The sequence below is a fragment of the Heterodontus francisci genome, chromosome 2, assembly GCF_036365525.1.
Source record: "Heterodontus francisci isolate sHetFra1 chromosome 2, sHetFra1.hap1, whole genome shotgun sequence".
In the NCBI taxonomy this organism is placed as follows: Eukaryota; Metazoa; Chordata; class Chondrichthyes; order Heterodontiformes; family Heterodontidae; genus Heterodontus; species Heterodontus francisci.
This window is the reverse complement of record NC_090372.1, coordinates 96602982-96622658: the sequence shown is the minus strand read 5'-3', so window position 1 is coordinate 96622658 and position 19677 is coordinate 96602982. Positions and strand designations below refer to the sequence as shown.

Sequence of the window (19677 nt, the reverse complement as noted above, 5' to 3'; positions counted from 1 at the left end):
GGCAGCGGGTAGGTGACGGGCACTCCACTCCCGCCTTCCATCATTTTACAGTCTCCTCTCTCCCCCCGCCTGCCAGCCTGGCCCTAAAGGGCTGGTAACATCCAGCAAATAACTTTAATAAACTGTCATTACTTTCATGTGTCCCTAGGTAAAAGAAATTGCATTGTTTATAATAGGCTGTTGCAGGAGGGTCATGGTATTTGCTGCATCTGCCATTGCTGTTAATATAGTCACCAATAAGACACAAAAAGGGATTAACATAATATTGGGCTTCTTATATTTGCTCTTTTCAGAGATGTACTTTGCACCTGCTCAATGCCCCATCTGACTGAGATGGGCAACTCACTGTAAAAAAAAAAAAAGAGAAACCCCTTTACAATATGTCAGGGTACTAATATATTGGACCATTTTTAAATGCTACTAACAACAACTCTAATTACTGTATAATTCATCACATCATAACTGCTCTTTATATTAGGAATATCTAAATGGCTGACCTATGTCTGAATCTAACCTTCCAATGCATTCAGGCATCCAAAATTTACAGGAGAGTCAGACATTCTTTGAGAGGCTTCATTTCCTTTTTGTCATACAGCCCCCATGTCGGGGATCGTGGCTGGGGAGCCCAGTAAATACCTCCAGGAGAGGCCCGCCATGGGCCTCGATGCCAGGAAGGCCCCACACCATATTACTGGTGGTGGCCAGTGACCTAATTAAAATGTGTTAATCAATTTAAATTAGATGAATAAATACTTACCATTTCATGACGGCTGTCCTGCTCCGATATTCCGGCCGGCTGCTGGAACTCCCGTGCCTTTGTATCTGGTAGGAAGGGGTTTAAGGTCAAAATTAATAAAGTTCGGGATTAGATGTAAAGTCTTTTTGGGGGGGGAGAGGGCAATAAATAAATCGTTTGGTAATTGTGGGGGTGGGAGAGGGGCTTTGATCCTTTATTACATTTTTAACTTAAACTGCAGCATGCATTTCACTTTTAAAATTAAAATTAACTGTAAAGACTTGAAGCCCCTTAAAAATAGCACCAGCGCCTGCATGGGATTGCCGTTGCAGAACACCCCCTCTATGTAAATGAGCTGCCGCGCACCTCTTGCACTTGCACCATGCTGTTTTTGAAGCTTGCCTCCCAAAATTCCAACCCATATTATTTAATCTTTTGAACTTTGAGTTGCTGGAAATATTCTGAATTGATGCTTATGATGTATTTCTATTACTAAACTGAATATTAAGTAATTTATGAATAGACGTCTCCATTTATGAAGTGTAGAAAAGTGGTGGATATCAGGTAGATTCTTGCAGGAACGGCTCCAAATGTAATTGAACCCCTCTGCTTTAGAAATTAAATTGATTGGAGGTCTTTTTTTTCATTATTTAAGTGAGTGAATTGTACTTCATTTGTAGTTTTCTGTTGTACTGTTTATATTGTTACGACCGACCACTCCAGACAAAGCCCCCAATCAAAATATATGATTCTGATTGTGGTGGGAGAAACGCACTGTTAATTCAATCCCATCCCTCCACAGATCGCCTAACATATCATTTTAAACTTTCCAAATTAAAGAGAGACCCAGCCAAATTGTACCATCTATTAGCCCCTGAATGAGGCTCAGCAAACCACGTGACTTTAAATCAACAAATTAACTGTTTAATTAGAAAAACTAAATTCTTAAACACTACTAAGATATAAACAACATTTAAAATAGAGTCCTTGCAGATTTACGCTCCTGCTGGATATGGAACAGTCCAAGGTTGCTTGAAGTCCTCACAGCCGTCCGATGGGGGCAGAAAAAAGGTCCTTCAACAGTAAAAGAGTCCATAGTCTAATTCAGAAGTCAAAATTGTTGCTCCTTCTCCAGCAATGAATTTCAACAATTAACAACTTGCAAACACTTTTTAATGAATCAATTTGGCTTTAGAATTTTTTGAGGGATAAAAGATTATCAGTCTAACTTCCCTTCCTTCAGTTTAAATTATCAGAGATCTCTGTTTTGGTGCTAACACACAGTTGTCTGTCTGTTTTTCAGTTAGAACAGTCTGTCCACTATAAACCAGTTCAAAATTAAATTGTAACAATGTATCTCTTGACATCTGGTGCTGAATGGCAGTATCCGGGCAATGAGAATGCACCCATTAACTCAGTCTTTAGAGCTTTCTGCCTTAAAGCAGTACGGATCTTTTCCAGCCTTAAAGTCACACCGCATTCTTCCTCCTCCCCACCCCCAAAAAAAACTACAGGATCATAAAAATAACTAATGCAATAATTGTGTGAAATAATAATCTTTGTGATCCTTTGCTTCACTTCAACTCAGATTTCAACAGAAGCCGTGGAGAACATAAGAACAGTTGCATCTTTAACAAGAGAAGATACTTTTTATAAAAGATACATGGAACATGTAGATAAACCTTACAGGTACATAGTGTTTCAAAATTACAAGTATATAATATCCTTGTGATACAGTGCTAGATTTTAAGAACACTCGGTGGCGAGCTCAAAAATGTCGGCCCGCATGCAGAGGCTATGCAGCAAAGAGCCGCCGTAATCTCCCGCGTGGTGACTCATTTAAATAGATGGGGTGGCCCACCCCACCCCTCCCCTCCTCCTCCCCACCCCCTCCCCACCCCCCTCCCCACACCCCCCTCCCCACACCCCCCGGCACCAAATCACGTGGAGGGGCCGGGCTGTCCAACACCGGCAATGGCATCGGCTGCTTGTGCGCAGACACTGGCGACATTTTAAAAGGCAGCAAGCCCTGCCGGCAGATTTAAATTTTTTAAGCTAAACCTCCTTTCCCCAAAAGTTCTCAAACTTCTAACGCCCCTTTCCCACCTTCCCCATAACAATTACATCGCTATTTGCCCTTTTCCCCCCAAAAAACACTTAGCTTTTAAATCTGACCTTCCCCACCCCCTCCCCCCCTCCGCCAACCCCACTCCACACTGCACAAAGTCTAAAATTCATCCCTGCTCCCATTACGTTTATTTGACCACATTTCCCCCCACCCCACACTGAGAATCTTACCTCCCCTCCCATTCCCACCAGTGTCACGCCGGCTTTCCCCACACTGGGAATTAAAGGCGCGGGAGTGATGGCTGCCGCACTGAGGGGGCTGGATTTTAGAGCCCCCACGACACGGGGGTTGTGGCGGGCGGAGGTCAGAAAATCTCTCTGGGAGAGGCGCGCCACAGGCCTTGACGCCAGGAAGGCTCGACCTGATATTTCCGGGGGCGGTGAGGCCTTGTGGCAGCTTCCCTGACGCTCGGTGATGGGAGCCATATCGAAATATGTTAATTTATTAAAATAAATGAATTAAGTACTTATCCGCTCCCACTGTCCACTCCGCAGCGATATTGCTGCCGGTGGCTGGCACTCCCATGCCTTCGGATACCATTCACAGATCCATTGTGGGACATTGGGGAGGGGGAAGCGGGTAAGTATTTCAGTGAGGGAGGAGCAGGGTGAAACTAATCTGATTGGTGTAAGGGATGGTGAGAAGGGGTGAAGTTAAAGGTTTATGAATTTTACAGGGTGGAAAGGTCAGTTACACAAGGTAAGTATTTTGCAGGGGGAGAGGGCAAGGAAAGAATTGTATGGTTAATGGGGGGTGGGAGAGGGACTAGAAATATTCAGAACATAGAACAGTACAGCACAGTACAGGCCCTTCGGCCCACGATGTTGTGCCAAACCTTTAACCTACTCTAGGATCAAACTACCTTCATACTACTATCATCCATGTACCTATCCAAGAGTCGCTTAAATGTCCCTAATGTATCTGCTTCTACTACCACCGCTGGCAGTGCATTCCACGCACCCACCACGCTCTGTGTAAAGAACCTACCTCTGACAACTCCCCGAAACCTTCCTCCAATCACCTTAAAATTATGCCTCCTGGTGATAGCCCTTTCCGCCCTGGGAAAAAGTCTCTGGCTATCCACTCTATCTATGCCTCTCATCGTCTTGAACCCCTCTATCAAGTCACCTCTCATCCTTCTTCGCTCCAATGAGAAAAGCCCTAGCTCCCTCACCCTTTCTTCGTAAGACATGCCCTCCAGTCCAGGCGGCATCCTGGTAAATCTCCTCTGCACCCTCTCTAAAGCTTCCACATCCTTCCTATAATGAGGCGACCAGAACTGAACACAATATTCCAAGTGTGGTCTAACCAGGGCTTTATAGAGCTGCAGCATAACCTCGCGGCTCTTAAACTCAATCCCCCTGTTAATGAAAGCCAACACACCATACGCTTTCTTAACAACCCTATCAACTTGGGTGGCAACTTTGAGCGATCTATGGACATTGACCCCCAGATCCCTCTGTTCCTCCACACTACCAAGAATCCTGTCTTTAAGCCCGTATTCTGCATTCAGATTCGACCTTCCAAAATGAATGACTTCACACTTTTCCAGGTTGAACTCCATCTGCCACTTCTCAGCCCAGCTCTGCATCCTGTCAATGTTCCGTTGCAACCTACAACAGCCTTCCACACTATCCACAACTCCAGCAACCTTCGTGTCATCGGCAAACTTACTAACCCAGCCTTCCACTTCCTCATCCAAGTCATTTATAAAAATCACAAAGAGCAGAGGTCCCAGAACAGATCCCTACGGAACAACACTGGTCACCAAGCTCCAGGCTGAATACTTTCCATCTACTACCACCCTCTGTCTTCTATGGGCCAGCCAATTCTGTATCCAGACAGCCAACTTTCCCTGTATCCCATGCCTCCTTACTTTCTGAATGAGCCTACCATGGGGAACCTTATCAAATGCCTTGCTAAAATCCATATACACCACATCCACTGCTCTTCCTTCATCAACGTGTTTTGTCACATCTTCAAAGAATTCAATAAGGCTTGTGAGGCATGACCTGCCCCTCACAAAGCCATGCTGACTGTCTCTAATCAAACTATGCTTTTCCAAATAATCAGAAATCCTGTCTCTCAGAATCCTCTCCAATAATTTGCCCACTACCGACGTAAGACTGACTGGTCTATAATTCCCAGGGTTATCCCTATTCCCTTTCTTGAACAAGGGAATAACATTTGCCACCCTCCAATCATCTGGTACTACTTCAGTGGACAGTGAGGACGCAAAGATCATCGCCAAAGGCACGGCAGTTTCTTCCCTCGCTTCCTGTAATATCCTTGGGTATATCCCGTCTGGCCCCGGGGACTTATCTGTCCTCATGTCTTTCAAAATTTCCAGCACATCCTCCCTCTTAACATCAACCTGTTTGAGCATATCAGCCTGTTTCACGCTGTCCTCACAAACGACCAGGTCCCTCTCACTAGTGAATACTGAAGTAAAGTATTCATTTAGGACCTCCCCTATCTCCTCCGACTCCAGGCACAAGTTCCCTCCACTACCCCTGATCGGCCCTACCCTCACTCTGGCCATCCTCTTGTTCCTTAATCCTACCCGCCAAAACTTTTTCATGTCCCCTTCTAGCTCTCCTAAGTCCATTCTTCAGTTCCTTCCTGGCTACCTTGTAACCTTCTAGAGCCCTGTCTGATCCTTGCTTCCTCAACCTTAAGTAAGCTTCCTTCTTCCTCTTGACTAGCTGTTCCACATCTCTTGTCATCCAAGGTTCCTTCACTCTACCATCCCTTCCTTGCCTCATCGGGACAAACCTATCCAGCAGTCGCAGCAAGTGCTCCCTAAACAACCTCCACATTTCTGTCGTGCATTTCCCTGAGAACATCTGTTCCCAGTTTATGCTCCCCAGTTCCTGCCTAATAGCATTGTAATTTCCCCTCTCCCAATTAAATATTTTCCCATCCCGTCTGCTCCTGTCCCTCTCCATGACTATAGTAAAGGTCAGGGAGTTGTGATCACTTTCACCGAAATGCTCTCCCGCCGAGTGATCTGCCACCTGGCCTGGTTCGTTGCCAAACACCAAATCCAACATAGCCTCCCCTCTAGTCGGCCTATCTACATATTGAGTCAGGAAACCTTCCTGGACACACCTGACAAAAACTGCTCCATCCAAACTATTTGCACTAAGGAGGTTCCAATCAATATTAGGGAAGTTGAAGTCACCCTTGACAACAACCCTGTTACTTCTGCACCTTTCCAAAATCTGCCTCCCAATCTGTTCCTCCGTGTCTCTGCTGCTATTGGGGGGTCTATAGAAAACTCCCAACAAAGTGACTGCTCCTTTCCTGTTTCTGACTTCCACCCATAATGACACAGTAGACAAACCCTCCTCGACGACCTCCCTTTCTGCAGCTGTGATACTATCCCTGATTAGCAATGCCACTCCCCCACCTCTTTTACCTCCCTCCCTATTCCTTTTGAAACATCTAAACCCCGGAACATCCAATATCCATTCCTGCCCCTGTGATATCCACGTCTCCGTAATGGCCACAACGTCGTAGCTCCAAGTACTGATCCATACTCTAAGTTCATCACCCTTATTTCTGACACCTTGCATTAAAATAGACACACTTCAACCCTTCATACTGGCTGCAACTTTGCCCTGTCAACTGTCTAACCTTCCTCACAGACTCTCTGCACTCTGTATCTGCCCGTTCAACAGCTACCCCATCCACTGATCCGTAGCTCCGGTTCCCATCACCCTGCCAAACTAGTTTAAACCCTCCCGAAGAGCGCTAGCAAACCTCCCGCCCTGAATATTGGTGCCCCTCCAGTTCAGATGCAACCCGTCCTTCTTGTGCAGGTCCCACCTTCCCCAGAAGGTATCCCAATGATCCACGTATCTGAAGCCCTTCCTCCTACACCAGCTCTGTAGCCATGTGTTCAGCTGCACTCGCTCTCTGTTTCTAGCCTCACTAGCACGTGGCACCGGTAACAATCCTGAGATTACTACTCTGCGCGTCCTGCCTTTTAGCTTCCAACCTAACTCCCTATATTCGCTTTTCAGGTCCTCATCCCTTTTCCTAGCTATGTCATTGGTACCGATGTGTACCACGACCTCTGGCTGCTCCCCCTCCCCCTTAAGAATCCCGTAGACTCGATCCGAGACATCCCTGACCCTGGCACCCGGGAGGCAACATACCATCCGGGAGTCTCGTTCACGACCACAGAATCTCCTGTCTGTTCCTCTCACCATTGAATCTCCTATCACTATCGCTCTTCTATTCTCCCCCCTTCCCTTCTGAGCCACAGAGCCAGGCTCAGTGCCAGAGACCTGGCCGCTGTGGCTTTCCCCTGGTAGGTCCCCCCCCCCCCCAACCATATCCAAAGCGGTTTACTTATTATTGAGGGGAGCGGCCACACGGGATCCCTGCACTGTGCGCCTATTCCCTTACCCTCCCCTGACGGTCACCCAGCTTACTTTATCCTGTAACTTAGGTGTCACTACTTCCCCATAACTGCTCTCTATCAAACCCTCAGCCGCCTGAATGATCCGAAGTTCATCCAGCTCCAGTTCACTCACGCGGTCTGTGAGGAGCTGGAGATGGGTGCACTTCTCACAGGTGAAGTCAGCAGGGACACAAGTGGTGACCCTCACCTCCCACATCCTGCAAGAGGAGCATGCAACTGCCCGAGCTTCCATCCCCTCTGCTCTAAATTGACAGAGATTAAGTAAAAATAAAGGAAAACCTTACCTTACCAAACCCTCCACACAAGAGTCCTTTTTTTTTGGTTCAAGGAGGAGGATGGGTGGGAGACACTACACGTGTAGTGTTTCGGGTTTAGCCACTGCCCGAATATATAAGTTCACTTACCCAGCAGTCCCCATGTCCGCATCCGCCGAATCGCTAGGTAAGTACTTTATACTGAAACTTACCTTCCCAGCTGCCCCCTGGCTCGCGCACTCACTGCTACCGCTGTTCAATTTTTAAAAATACATTTTAATTCAATATCTCTTTCAAAAATTAAATTGTAATGTCGAGTCAGATATACAGCACAGAAACAGGCCCTTCAGCCCATCGTGTCTGTGCCGGCCATCAAGCACATAACTATTCTGATCCCATTTTCCAGCACTTGGCCCTCAGCCTTGTATGCTTTGGCATTTCAAGTGCTGATCTAAATACTTCTTAAATGTTGTGAGGGTTCCTGCCTCTACCATCCCTTGAGGCAGTGTGTTCCAGATTCCAACCACCCTCTGGGTGAAAAAGTTTTTCCTCAAATCCCCTCTAAACCTCCTGCACCTTATCTTAAATCTATGCCCCCTGGTTATTGATCCCTCCGCGAAGGGAAAAAGTTTCTTCCTATCTAACCTATCAATGCCCCTCATAATTTTGTATACCTCAATCATATCTCCCCTCAGCCTTCTCTGCTCTAAGGAAAACAACCCTAGCGTTTTCAGTCTCTCTTCATAGCGGAAATGCTCCAGCCCAGGCAATATCTTGGTGAATCTCCTCTGCACCCTCCCCAGTACAATCATATCCTTCCTATAGTGTGGTGACCAGAACTGTCCACAGTACTCCAGCTGTGGCCTAACTAGCAGTTTATACAGGTCCATCATAACCTCCCTGCTCTTGTATTCTATGCCTCGGCTAATAAAGGCAAGTATCGCATATGCCTTCCTAACCACCTTAATTACCTGTGCTGCTGCCTTCAGTGATCTATGGACAAGTACACCAAGGTCCCTCTGACCCTCTGTAATTCCTAGAGTATATTGTATATTCCCTTGCCTTGTTAGTCCTCCCAAAATGCATCACCTCACACTTCTCAGGATTAAATTCCATTTGCCACTGCTCCACCCACCTTACCAGCCCATCGATATCCTGTAATCTACAGCTTGCCTCTTCACTATTTACGACACCACCAATTTTCGTATCATCTGTGAACTTACTGATCATACCTCCTATATTCGTGTCTAAATAATTAATGTACACTACAAACAGCAAGGGTCCCAGCACCCGATCCCTGTGGTACACCAGTGGTCACAGGCTTCCACTCGCAAAAACAACCCTCTACCATTACCCTCTGCTTCCTGCCACTAAGCCAATTTTGGATCCAAATTGCCCTGGATCCCACGGGCTCTTACCTTCTTAACCAATCTCCCATGCAGGACCTTATCAAAAGCCTTACTGAAGTCCATGTAGACTACATCAACTGCTTTACCCTCATCTACACATCTCGGCACCTCCTCTCAAAATTCAATCAAGTTAGACACTATTTCCCCCTAACAAAGCCATGCTGACAATTCCTGATTACTCCATGCTTCTCCAAGTGGAGATTAATCCTGTCCCTCAGTTTTTTCCAATGTTTTCCCAACCACTGATGTCAGACTCACCGGCCTGTAATTACCTGGTTTATCCCTGCTACACTGCTTAAATAATGGTACCACATTCGCTATCCTCCAATCCTCTGGTACCTCTCCTTTGGCCAGAGAGGATTTGAAAATTTGTCTGAGCCCCTGTAATCTCCTCCCTTGCCTCAGATAACAGCCTGGCATATATCTCATCTGGGCCTGGGGATTTTTCCACTTTTAAGCCCGCTAAAACATCTAATACTTCCTCCCTTTCAATGCTCAAGTATATCACAATCCCCCTCCCTGATCTCTACAACTACATTGTCCTTCTCCATTGTGAACACAGATGAAATGTAATCATTTAAAACCTCACCTATGTCCTCCGGCTCCACACACAGATTGCCACTTTGGTCCCTAATGAGCCCTACTCTTTCCCTAGTTATCCTCTTGTCCTTAATATACTTATAAAACGCCTTAGGATTTTCCTTTATCTTTCCCGCCAGTGTTTTTTCATGTCCCCCTTCGCTCTCCTAATTACTTTAAGTACTTCCATACACTTTCTATACTCCTCCAGAGCCTCCACTGTTTTCAGCGCTCTGAATCTGCCATAAGCCTCCTTTTTTCCTAGAACAAAGAACAAAGAACAAAGATAATTACAGCACAGGAACAGGCCCTTCGGCCCTCCAAGCCTGCGCCGATCCAGATCCTCTCTCTAAACATGTCGCCTATTTTCTAAGGTTCTGTATCTCTTTTCTTCCTGCCCATTCATGTATCTGTCTAGATACATCTTAAAAGACTCCATCGTGCCCGCGTCTACCACCTCCGCTGGCAACGCGTTCCAGGTGCCCACCACCCTCTGCGTAAAGAACTTTCCACGCATATCCCCCCTAAACATTTCCCCTTTCACTTTGAACTCGTGTCCTCTAGTAATTGAAACCCCCACTCTGGGAAAAAGCCTCTTGCTGTCCACCCTGTCTATACCTCTCATGATTTTGTACACCTCAATCAGGTCCCCCCTCAACCTCCGTCTTTCTAATGAAAATAATCCTAATCTACTCAACCTCTCTTCATAGCTAGCGCCCTCCATACCAGGCAACATCCTGGTGAAATTCCTCTGCACCCTCTCCAAAGCATCCACATCCTTTTGATAATGTGGCGACCAGAACTGTACGCAGTATTCCAAATGTGGCCGAACCAAAGTCCTATACAACTGTAACATGACCTGCCAACTCTTGTACTCAATGCCCCGTCCGATGAAGGAAAGCATGCCGTATGCCTTCTTGACCACTCTATTTACCTGCGTTGCCACCTTCAGGGAACAGTGGACCTGAACACCCAAATCTCTCTGTACATCAATTTTCCCCAGGACTTTTCCATTTACTGTATCGTTCACTCTTGAATTGGATCTTCCAAAATGCATCACCTCGCATTTGCCCTGATTGAACTCCATCTGCCATTTCTCTGCCCAACTCTCTAATCTATCTATATTCTGCTGTATTCTCTGACAGTCCCCTTCACTATCTGCTACTCCACCAATCTTAGTGTCGTCTGCAAACTTGCTAATCAGTCCACCTATACTTTCCTCCAAATCATTAATGTATATCACAAACAACAGTGGTCCCAGCACGGATCCCTGTGGAACACCACTGGTCACACGTCTCCATTTTGAGAAACTCCCTTCCACTGCTGCTCTCTGTCTCCTGTTGCCCAGCCAGTTCTTTATCCATCTAGCTAGTACACCTTGGACCCCAAGCGCCTTCACTTTCTCCATCAGCCTGCCATGGGGAACCTTATCAAACGCCTTACTGAAGTCCATGTATATGACATCGACAGCCCTTCCCTCATCAATCAACTTTGTCACTTCCTCAAAGAATTCTATTAAGTTGGTAAGACATGACCTTCCCTGCACAAAACCATGTTGCCTATCACTGATGAGCCCATTTTCTTCCAAATGGGAATAGATCCTATCCCTCAGTATCTTCTCCAGCAGCTTCCCTACCACTGACGTCAGGCTCACCGGTCTATAATTACCTGGATTATCCCTGCTACCCTTCTTAAACAAGGGGACAACATTAGCAATTCTCCAGTCCTCCGGGACCTCACCCGTGTTTAAGGATGCTGCAAAGATATCTGTTAAGGCCCCAGCTATTTCCTCTCTCGCTTCCCTCAGTAACTTGGGATAGATCCCATCCGGACCTGGGGACTTGTCCACCTTAATGCCCTTTAGAATACCCAACACTTCCTCCCTCCTTATGCCGACTTGACCTAGAGTAATCAAACATCTGTTCCTAACCTTAACATCCGTCATGTCCCTCTCCTCGGTGAATACCGATGCAAAGTACTCGTTTAGAATCTCACCCATTTTCTCTGAGTCCAAGCATAACATTCCTCCTTTGTCCTTTAGTGGGCCAATCCTTTCTCTAGTTACCCTCTTTCTCCTTATATATGAATAAAAGGCTTTGGGATTTTCCTTAACCCTGTTTGCTAAAGATATTTCATGACCCCTTTTAGCCCTCTTAATTCCTCGTTTCAGATTGGTCCTACATTCCCGATATTCTTTCAAAGCTTCGTCTTTCATCAGCTGCCTACACCTTATGTATGCTTCCTTTTTCCTCTCAGCTAGTCTCACAATTTCACCTGTCATCCATGGTTCCCTAATCTTGCCATTTCTATCCCTCATTTTCACAGGAACATGTCTCTCCTGAACGCTAAACAACCTCTCTTTAAAAGCCTCCCACATATCACATGTGGATTTACCTTCAAACAGCTGCTCCCAATCTACATTTCCCAGCTCCTGCCGAATTTTGGTATAGTTGGCCTTCCCCCAATTTAGCACTCTTCCTTTAGGACCACTCTCGTCTTTGTCCATGAGTATTTTAAAGCTTACGGAATTGTGATCACTATTCCCAAAGTAGTCCCCTACTGAAACTTCAACAACCTGGCCGGGCTCATTCCCCAACACCAGGTCCAGTATGGCCCCTTCCCGAGTTGGACTATTTACATACTGCTCTAGAAAACCTTCCTGGATGCTCCTTACAAATTCTGCTCCATCTGGACCTCTAACACTAAGCCAATCCCAGTCAATGTTGGGAAAATTAAAATCTCCTATCACCACCACCCTGTTGCTCCTACATCTTTCCATAATCTGTTTACATATTTGTACCTCTATCTCACGCTCGCTGTTGGGAGGCCTGTGGTACAGCCCCAACATTGTTACCACACCCTTCCTATTTCTGAGTTCTGTCCATATTGCCTCACTGCTAGAGTCCTCCATAGTGCCCTCCTTCAGCACAGCTGTGATATCCTCTTTGACCAGTAATGCAACTCCTCCACCCCTTTTACCTCCCTCTCTATCCCGCCTGAAGCATCGATATCCTGGGATATTTAGTTGCCAATCATGCCCTTCCCTCAACCAAGTCTCAGTAATAGCAATAACATCATACTCCCAGGTACTAATCCAAGCCCTAAGTTCATCTGCCTTACCTACTACACTTCTTGCATTAAAACAAATGCACCTCAGACCACCAGTCCCTTTATATTCATCATCTGCTCCCTGCCTGTTCTTCCCCTTAGTCACACTGACTTCATTATCTAGTTCCTTACAGGCTTTTGTTACTACCTCCTTACTGTCAACTGACCTCAATTGGTTCCCATCCCCCTGCCACATTAGTTTAAACCCTCCCGAACAGCGTTAGCTGTTGCTTGACATCCAGGGATCCAGGGTTCCCTGGACTTGTTGGTCCTACCTTTCACCTTACTGGGTACATGTTGGTTCTGAACTCTCACTATTTCCTCTTCGAATGAGTCCCACTGATCTGATGTCCACTTTCCTACAAGTAGCTGCTCCCAGTCCACTTTGGCCAGATCCTGTTTTATCATCTTAAAATCAGCCTTCCCCCAATTCATTACTTTTATTTCTGGTCCATCTTTGATTTTCCATAACTACCTTAAGTCTTAGAGTTATGGTCACTATCCCCGAAATGTTATCCCACTGACCCTTCTACCACTTGTCTGGCTTCATTCCCTAGGCTTAGGTCCAGTACTGCCCCTTCTCTTGTAGGACTATCTACGTACTGGCTCAAAAAGCTCTCCTGTCTGCATTTGAAGAATTCCATTCCGTTAAGCCTTTTGCACTAAGACTATTCCAGTTAATATTGGGGAAGTTGAAATCCCCTACTATTATTACCCTTTTATTTTTACACCTCTCTGAGATTTGTCCTCTATCTCTCCCTGACTGTTTGGAGGCCTGTAGTACACACCCAGCCAAGTGATTGCCTCCTTTTTGTTTTTAAGTCCTACCCATATGGCCTCATTTGAGGAACCTTCTAAGAAATCATCCCTTCTTATTGCAGTAATTGACTCCTTGATCAACAATGCAATGTCACCTCCTCTTTTACCCCCTCCGCTGCCATGCCTGAAGATTCTATACCCTGGAATATTGAGCTGCCATTCCTGCCCCTCCCTCAACCATGTCTCTGTGATAGCAATAATATCATAATGCCATGTGTTAATCAATGTCCTCAACTCATCTGCCTTACTAGTAAGACTCCTTGTGTTAAAATAGATGCAATCCAGCATTGCATTATTTGCTTGTGCTTTAACAGGTCTATATTTGCTCTGCCTTCCAGACTGACAGTTTCTCTTCTATGTTTGACTGTGCATCACCCCCTAATGTAACTCCACTCTGTATCCCATCCCCCTGCCAAATTAGATTAACCTCCCCCCCACCCGCCCCCCTCCCCCGCCCAACAGCACAAGCAAACCTCCCAGCAATGATGTTGGTCCCGTTCCAGTTCACGTGAAACCCGTCCAACTTGTACAGGTCCCATCTTTGCCATAAACAGACCCAGTGATCCAGGAAACTAAAGCCCTCCCTCAACGACGCATTCACCTGCTCTATCCTCCTATTCCTATAGTCACTAGCACGTGGCACCGGGAGTAATCCAGAGATTACAACCTTTGAGGTCCTGCTTTTTAATCTGCTACCTAGCTCCCTAAATTCTTGCTGCAGGACCTGATCCCTCTTTCTACCTATGTCGTTGGTACCAATGTGTACCACGACGTCTGACTGTTCACCCTCTCCCTTCAAAAAGTCCTGCATTCGCTCCGACATCCTTGACCCTAGCACCAGGGAGGCAACATACCATCCTGGAGTCTCGTTTGCGGCTACAGAAACGCCTGTCCGTTCCCCTTACAATTGAATCCCCTATCAGTATGGCTCTCCCACTCTTTTTCACTCCCTCCTGTGCAGCAGAGCCATCTGTGGTGCCACGAACTTGGCTGTTGCTGCTTTCCCCTGGGAGGCTATCCCCTCGACAGTATCCAAAGCAGTATATCTGTTTGAGAGAGGGATGGCCACAGGGGACCTCTGCACTACCTGCCTGCACCTACTATTCATCCTGGAGGTCACCCATCCCTTTTCTGCCTGTGCAGCCATTACCTGCGGTGTGACCACCTCGCTAAACGTGCTATCCACGACGTCCTCAGCATCACGGATGCTCCACGCAGCTCCAGCTGCGCAATGCGGTCAGCTAGTAGCTGCAGCTGGACACACTTCCTGCACACATGGTCACCAGGGACTAGAAGTGTCCCTGATTGCCCACATAGCGCCGGAGGAGCATGCCACGGGGCTGAGCTCTCCTGCCATGACTTAACCTCACCTACTACAATCTAAATTCCCTACCTTTACTTTTACTTCAGCTATTGAAAGTACTCACCTGTTCCTACTTACCAATCAGGTAGGGCTCGAAGCCCTTTAAAAATGGCACTGGCGCCTGCGAAAATGCAGCTGGTGCCATTGCCAGGGCTGGACAGCCCACCCACTCCACATCATCGGGGGGCAGGGGGGTGGTGGTCCACCCTGGCCATTTAAATGAGCCGTCACATTTAATATTGCGGCGGCTCTGGGAAGCGCAGCCCAAGCGTGTGGGTCGCCATTGTTTGCGGCAGCAACATAAATTACAGCCCAGGATTGCAGGGGGCCCGGAAGATGGAAGGTAAGTTTATTTAAATGTATTCATTTTATTGATTTAAATATTGAAATTCAGGTCCCGTCGCCCAACGGTGGAGGAGCTGCCCCGGAGCCTTGCCGCCGCCGGGAGGATCGGGCCGGGCCCTCCCAATGTCGGCCTCCATGGCAGGCCTCTACCGGAGCCATGTTCCGGCCCCTCCCACCACAGAGCCCAACATCATGGGTTTGGTAAAATCCAGCACAGATACTGGGTTGGAGTATATGGCGCCGCCGCCATAATCGGTGGCGGATGTAAATCTTGGCAATCCACCCGTGTGGGTCACACGTCACGGAGCTGCTGTGTTATTCAGCGTGGTGGCCCATTTAAATGACCAGGGCAGACCATCCACCCTGATGACATGAAGGGGTGGGCTGTCCATCCCCGGCAATGGCGTTAACAGCGTTTGCACAGGCACTGATGCCATTTTTAGCCTTTCCATTCAATTTAAATATTTAAAGAAGGAGATTACAAAAATTTTAAAAACATTTAATTTGTCCCTCTCCCACCCCCCCCTCCCCATAACCATGCAATGCATTACTTGCCCCCTCCTCTCCGAAAACACTTCCCCTGCACACCTGATCTTCCCTCCTCCAAGTACATAAACTTTAACTCTAACCCTTCCCCCCAACCCCTGAACCAATGATATTAGTTTGACCCCGCTCTCCCACCTCCCGCACTGAGAAACCTACCTGCTCCGCCCTACCCACCAGTGTTCTGCCTCGGATCCCCGGATGGGGATCTGAAGGCGCAGGAGTGCCGGCCACCGGCACCAGTATCGCAGCGGGACAGAAGGCAGAGGTGAGAAGGTAATTAATTCCTTTCATAAAACTTATCTACATATGTAAATTATGCTTCAGTCGCTGAGCAGTGTGGTGACCACCGCCAATATTGGGCTGGACCTTCCCGGCATTGAAGCCAAAGGCGGGCCTCTGCCGGTGGCATTTTCTGGCCCCACCCCCCCCACCCTGCTCCCCAACATTGGTGGGACTTTAAAATTCAGCCCTCTCATTTGAAAAAATTATGACTTATAGCAACATTTTAGTAGCCCTTATTGTAAGAGATTGAAAGCTTCCAGACAGGCTCTAGTTTAGAATATCATCTTTGGTTGTCAGAAAATAAACCTGTCTACCCCTACTGAATATACTTGGGCAGTTTTCAGTCAAGTCACCAGTCTTCAAGTTGATGGTAGGCACAGTGGGGAAGTTACTGTGCTTCTTGCTAGCTGTATTAGTAGTTTTCCCTTGGTCATAATATGCTTCAATTAGACAAGTCTGTAAGCATCCATTAGATGTTCTTTTTATTCTACAGTTACTATCTTGTGTTACCAAAATTGAGAGCAGCAGATCATCTTTCCATTCTTTTACTGTTGCTTTGAACATTTTTCTTTTAATTTTGTTCCATGATGCATGGCAGGACTCTAGGCCAAAATCAATCATCTTTTCCACAGTCCAGAAACATTATTCTTCAATAGCAAAGGAACAAGTCCAGCTTCTATCTGCCTCTTTGGTGTCTAAACTATTGCCATACGTAAACTAAGAGCCCACAGACTGAGTCACGGAGCCCAAGCAATGTACTTTTCTTGCAAGTTGGTTTGTCCCATTTGCATTTTGTGGGTTTAGGATTTTGGAATGGGCTGTTCTCGGCACAGTCGCCTAACTGGTGGATAATTCTAAATCAAGCCATCAAGACTTGTTGGTATCTATAGCTTGAAATATATGGGAATTTAATTTTTTTGTGTCTCACGAGTGTCCACAGTACACAATGTGATGAGAGACAAAATACTTGATCATTCCCGATCTATGGAAAGAGGGAGTCACCGATCACTAGGCCTTGTAATCTGTTCCACTGCCATGTGCTACTCTGGAGGAAATGGCTCATATGCAGGGCCAAGGGATAATCTATCAGTAGTACGTTTTCTCCTCTTTCACCAAGAACAAAGTAATATTCTCACGGATAGTGGTAATGCTTCTCCTCATATTCTGTGGTAACCTTCATAATTGTTTTAAATGAAATGCTGTAGATATTTTTTCTGAACATTACTCAATTTCAAAATAGCAGTTGTTTAAAACTAATGTCTGTGAATATGTTCAGTTAACCAAGGGAGATAAAATATTTTCAATCTTTCATGCTATGATTTATAATGCCACATTTACTTATTTTTTCTGATTTTTCCAGAACTTCGCTTTCAAAAGCTCCGTTCTATGGCTTCAGCTATGGTTTAGCACAATGTGTTGGGATTTTTGTCAATGCTGCGGTCTTCCGATTTGGAGCATGGCTCATCGTAAATTGCTTCATGGTTTTTGAGGATGTGTTCTTGTAAGTTATTTTATAAAATATACTCATGATCTAAATAGTTCAGTACTGCTGCTATGAAAATGTTTAAGCACATTTTACAGTACCTGAATAGGATTAACAAAACAATCCTAAACTAAGATAACAAAGCATGCTTTAGGTTTGGTCACCTTTAATCCCAAAACATCACACATGTTGAGACTGAGATGTCAGACCATATTTTACTATATTCTCAAGAGAAAGTCGTGATCATGGCGATATTGAAAAGCGAAATTAGCATTATTTTGAATCCTGCCTTATTATCTTAGTTTACATAGGGCTGTTCCACCCAGAACAGGGTGGTAGCACCCCAAAAATTGTGGGCAATGACCTACTATCCTGTTGCCATTGTTGTAGTCACAGCAATGTTCTCTAGGGTTGGGGTTTATATAATTTTCTTTGACACGTTTGTTGATTAGTTATAAAAATTTTGGAGATGGGAAAAGAGGCTGTTTGGACGTTGCAGGTGGAGATGAGGTCATGTGATGAAATTTCCAGGAAAATGTCCAAGCTGAGTGGGCAACCACTCAGAATGGGCAGAATCCTCCCTTAGATGTGAGCTCAACCAATCCCTGGTTTGACAAATCATACAGATAACCATCTCCGCTTTTCTATTGTTTTAACTTCAGTCAGGTATTAGTCTGGTGTAAATGGTGGGATTTCTGGGACGACAGTTATCCTGATTTGCAAACACACATCACTTTGTGGTCGGGTGCATCTTCTGCCTGCAGCCATTTCTACTGGAAGTTATATTTTAGAATGACTGTTTGAGTTGAATATTTTAGAATGGATGCAACTCTGGTGCATCTGAATTATGCTCCAAACTCTGATCCCTTACACAATAAATAAATAATTTTGGACACCAAAGAAATGTCAGAATTTTGGGACCTTTGTGTTTAGTTTTATTTGTTCCAGTTATTTGAATATCTATGTTCATTACATCTTTAGTTGAGCTATTTCAGTGACAAGCATGTAAAGTTTACTTCCACAAGGGATGCCTTGTGAGAAAAATTATAAATATTAAAAGCAGCATCATTTGAATAATTTTCTCAACTCTGATGAAACTTCTGTTTCAGTACAAGTGTGCTTTCTCAAAATACTGAGATAGAATAAATTAATTTTTCATCCTTTTTTTTATAATGTCAGGGTTTTTGTTGTCATTGTATCTGCTTCTATGAAAATTGGACAAACATCATCTTTTGCACCAGATTATACCAAAGCTAAAGTTTCTGCACAAAAAATAATGCAACTTCTTCAAAGGAAGCCACTAGTTGATAGTTGCAGTGAAGAGGGAGAAAAGCTGGTATGTAGCAAGTGTTTGTAAATATCTGAGTTTATTTGTATACATATTATTACATTAACTGCTAATTAATTCTCACATTTTTCATGGTGCATTCTTGGAACTCTTCTATTGCAACTACCACATAATTAAGCAAAATAAAACTGCAATGATGTTGTTGAATCAACTGTTCATCTGGTTAAAAGGTACATGGATGCTATGAATAGCATTCAAATCGGCCATGGAGTGAACAACCTGGAATGATCATAGAGCGTATTGCTTAGAAAATCTACCTTACTGATCAGGCATTTCAGCTTATATTCAACAGTAGGAGAGAATGGACAAGTGCATTTCATAGATAAGCACCATAATCATCACTACTTAAAGGGTTCAACAGACATTGGATGCACTCTTAGGACATCAAAAGGGGCTCCACATTGTTACAATCCTGGTAGCGACTAGCAACTTTTTTTAAAAAAGAAATTCAAACTCCCAGTTATTAATTCAAAGAATTACACCACAAGATTTCACATTTTAAACAAAAACCTTTTACTGTACAAGAGTTAAACAAAGCACGACTAACTTAACACTATATTCTGTAATCACTTATATTTTAAACTCAAAATCTCAACAGAACATGAAGTCTTATGCTTGAAACTCAAAATCTCAATGGAACACTCCCTTTATGACTTTTACTTCCACTCGAGAGCCCCCTGTTCTCTGAGGGGTTTTCATTTCTCCCAGGACCAATCCAAAGCATACCATAGCTCTCAGGAATTCACTTTGACTCTCCTTTGTGTTATGGCCATGTGGTACAATGTGGATGGTACTCACTGTTCAACTCTGCCTGACGCAGCAAGTGTTTTGTTATTAGGGTTTAA

The 19677-nt window shown here is 45.2% G+C and overlaps 1 protein-coding gene across 10 annotated transcripts in view; it reads left to right on the top strand.

The window, feature by feature from the left end:
• Positions 1-19677, top strand: part of LOC137345743 (ATP-dependent translocase ABCB1-like) — a 155003-nt gene that overhangs the window by 95801 nt on the left and 39525 nt on the right. For all 10 annotated transcript variants that reach the window (XM_068009017.1, XM_068009006.1, XM_068009012.1 and 7 more), the window contains 3 exons: positions 2325-2425; positions 17362-17502; positions 18664-18820. In XM_068009017.1, coding sequence (XP_067865118.1) covers positions 2325-2425; positions 17362-17502; positions 18664-18820 — 399 coding nt within the window. The remainder of the gene's footprint in view (positions 1-2324; positions 2426-17361; positions 17503-18663; positions 18821-19677) is intronic.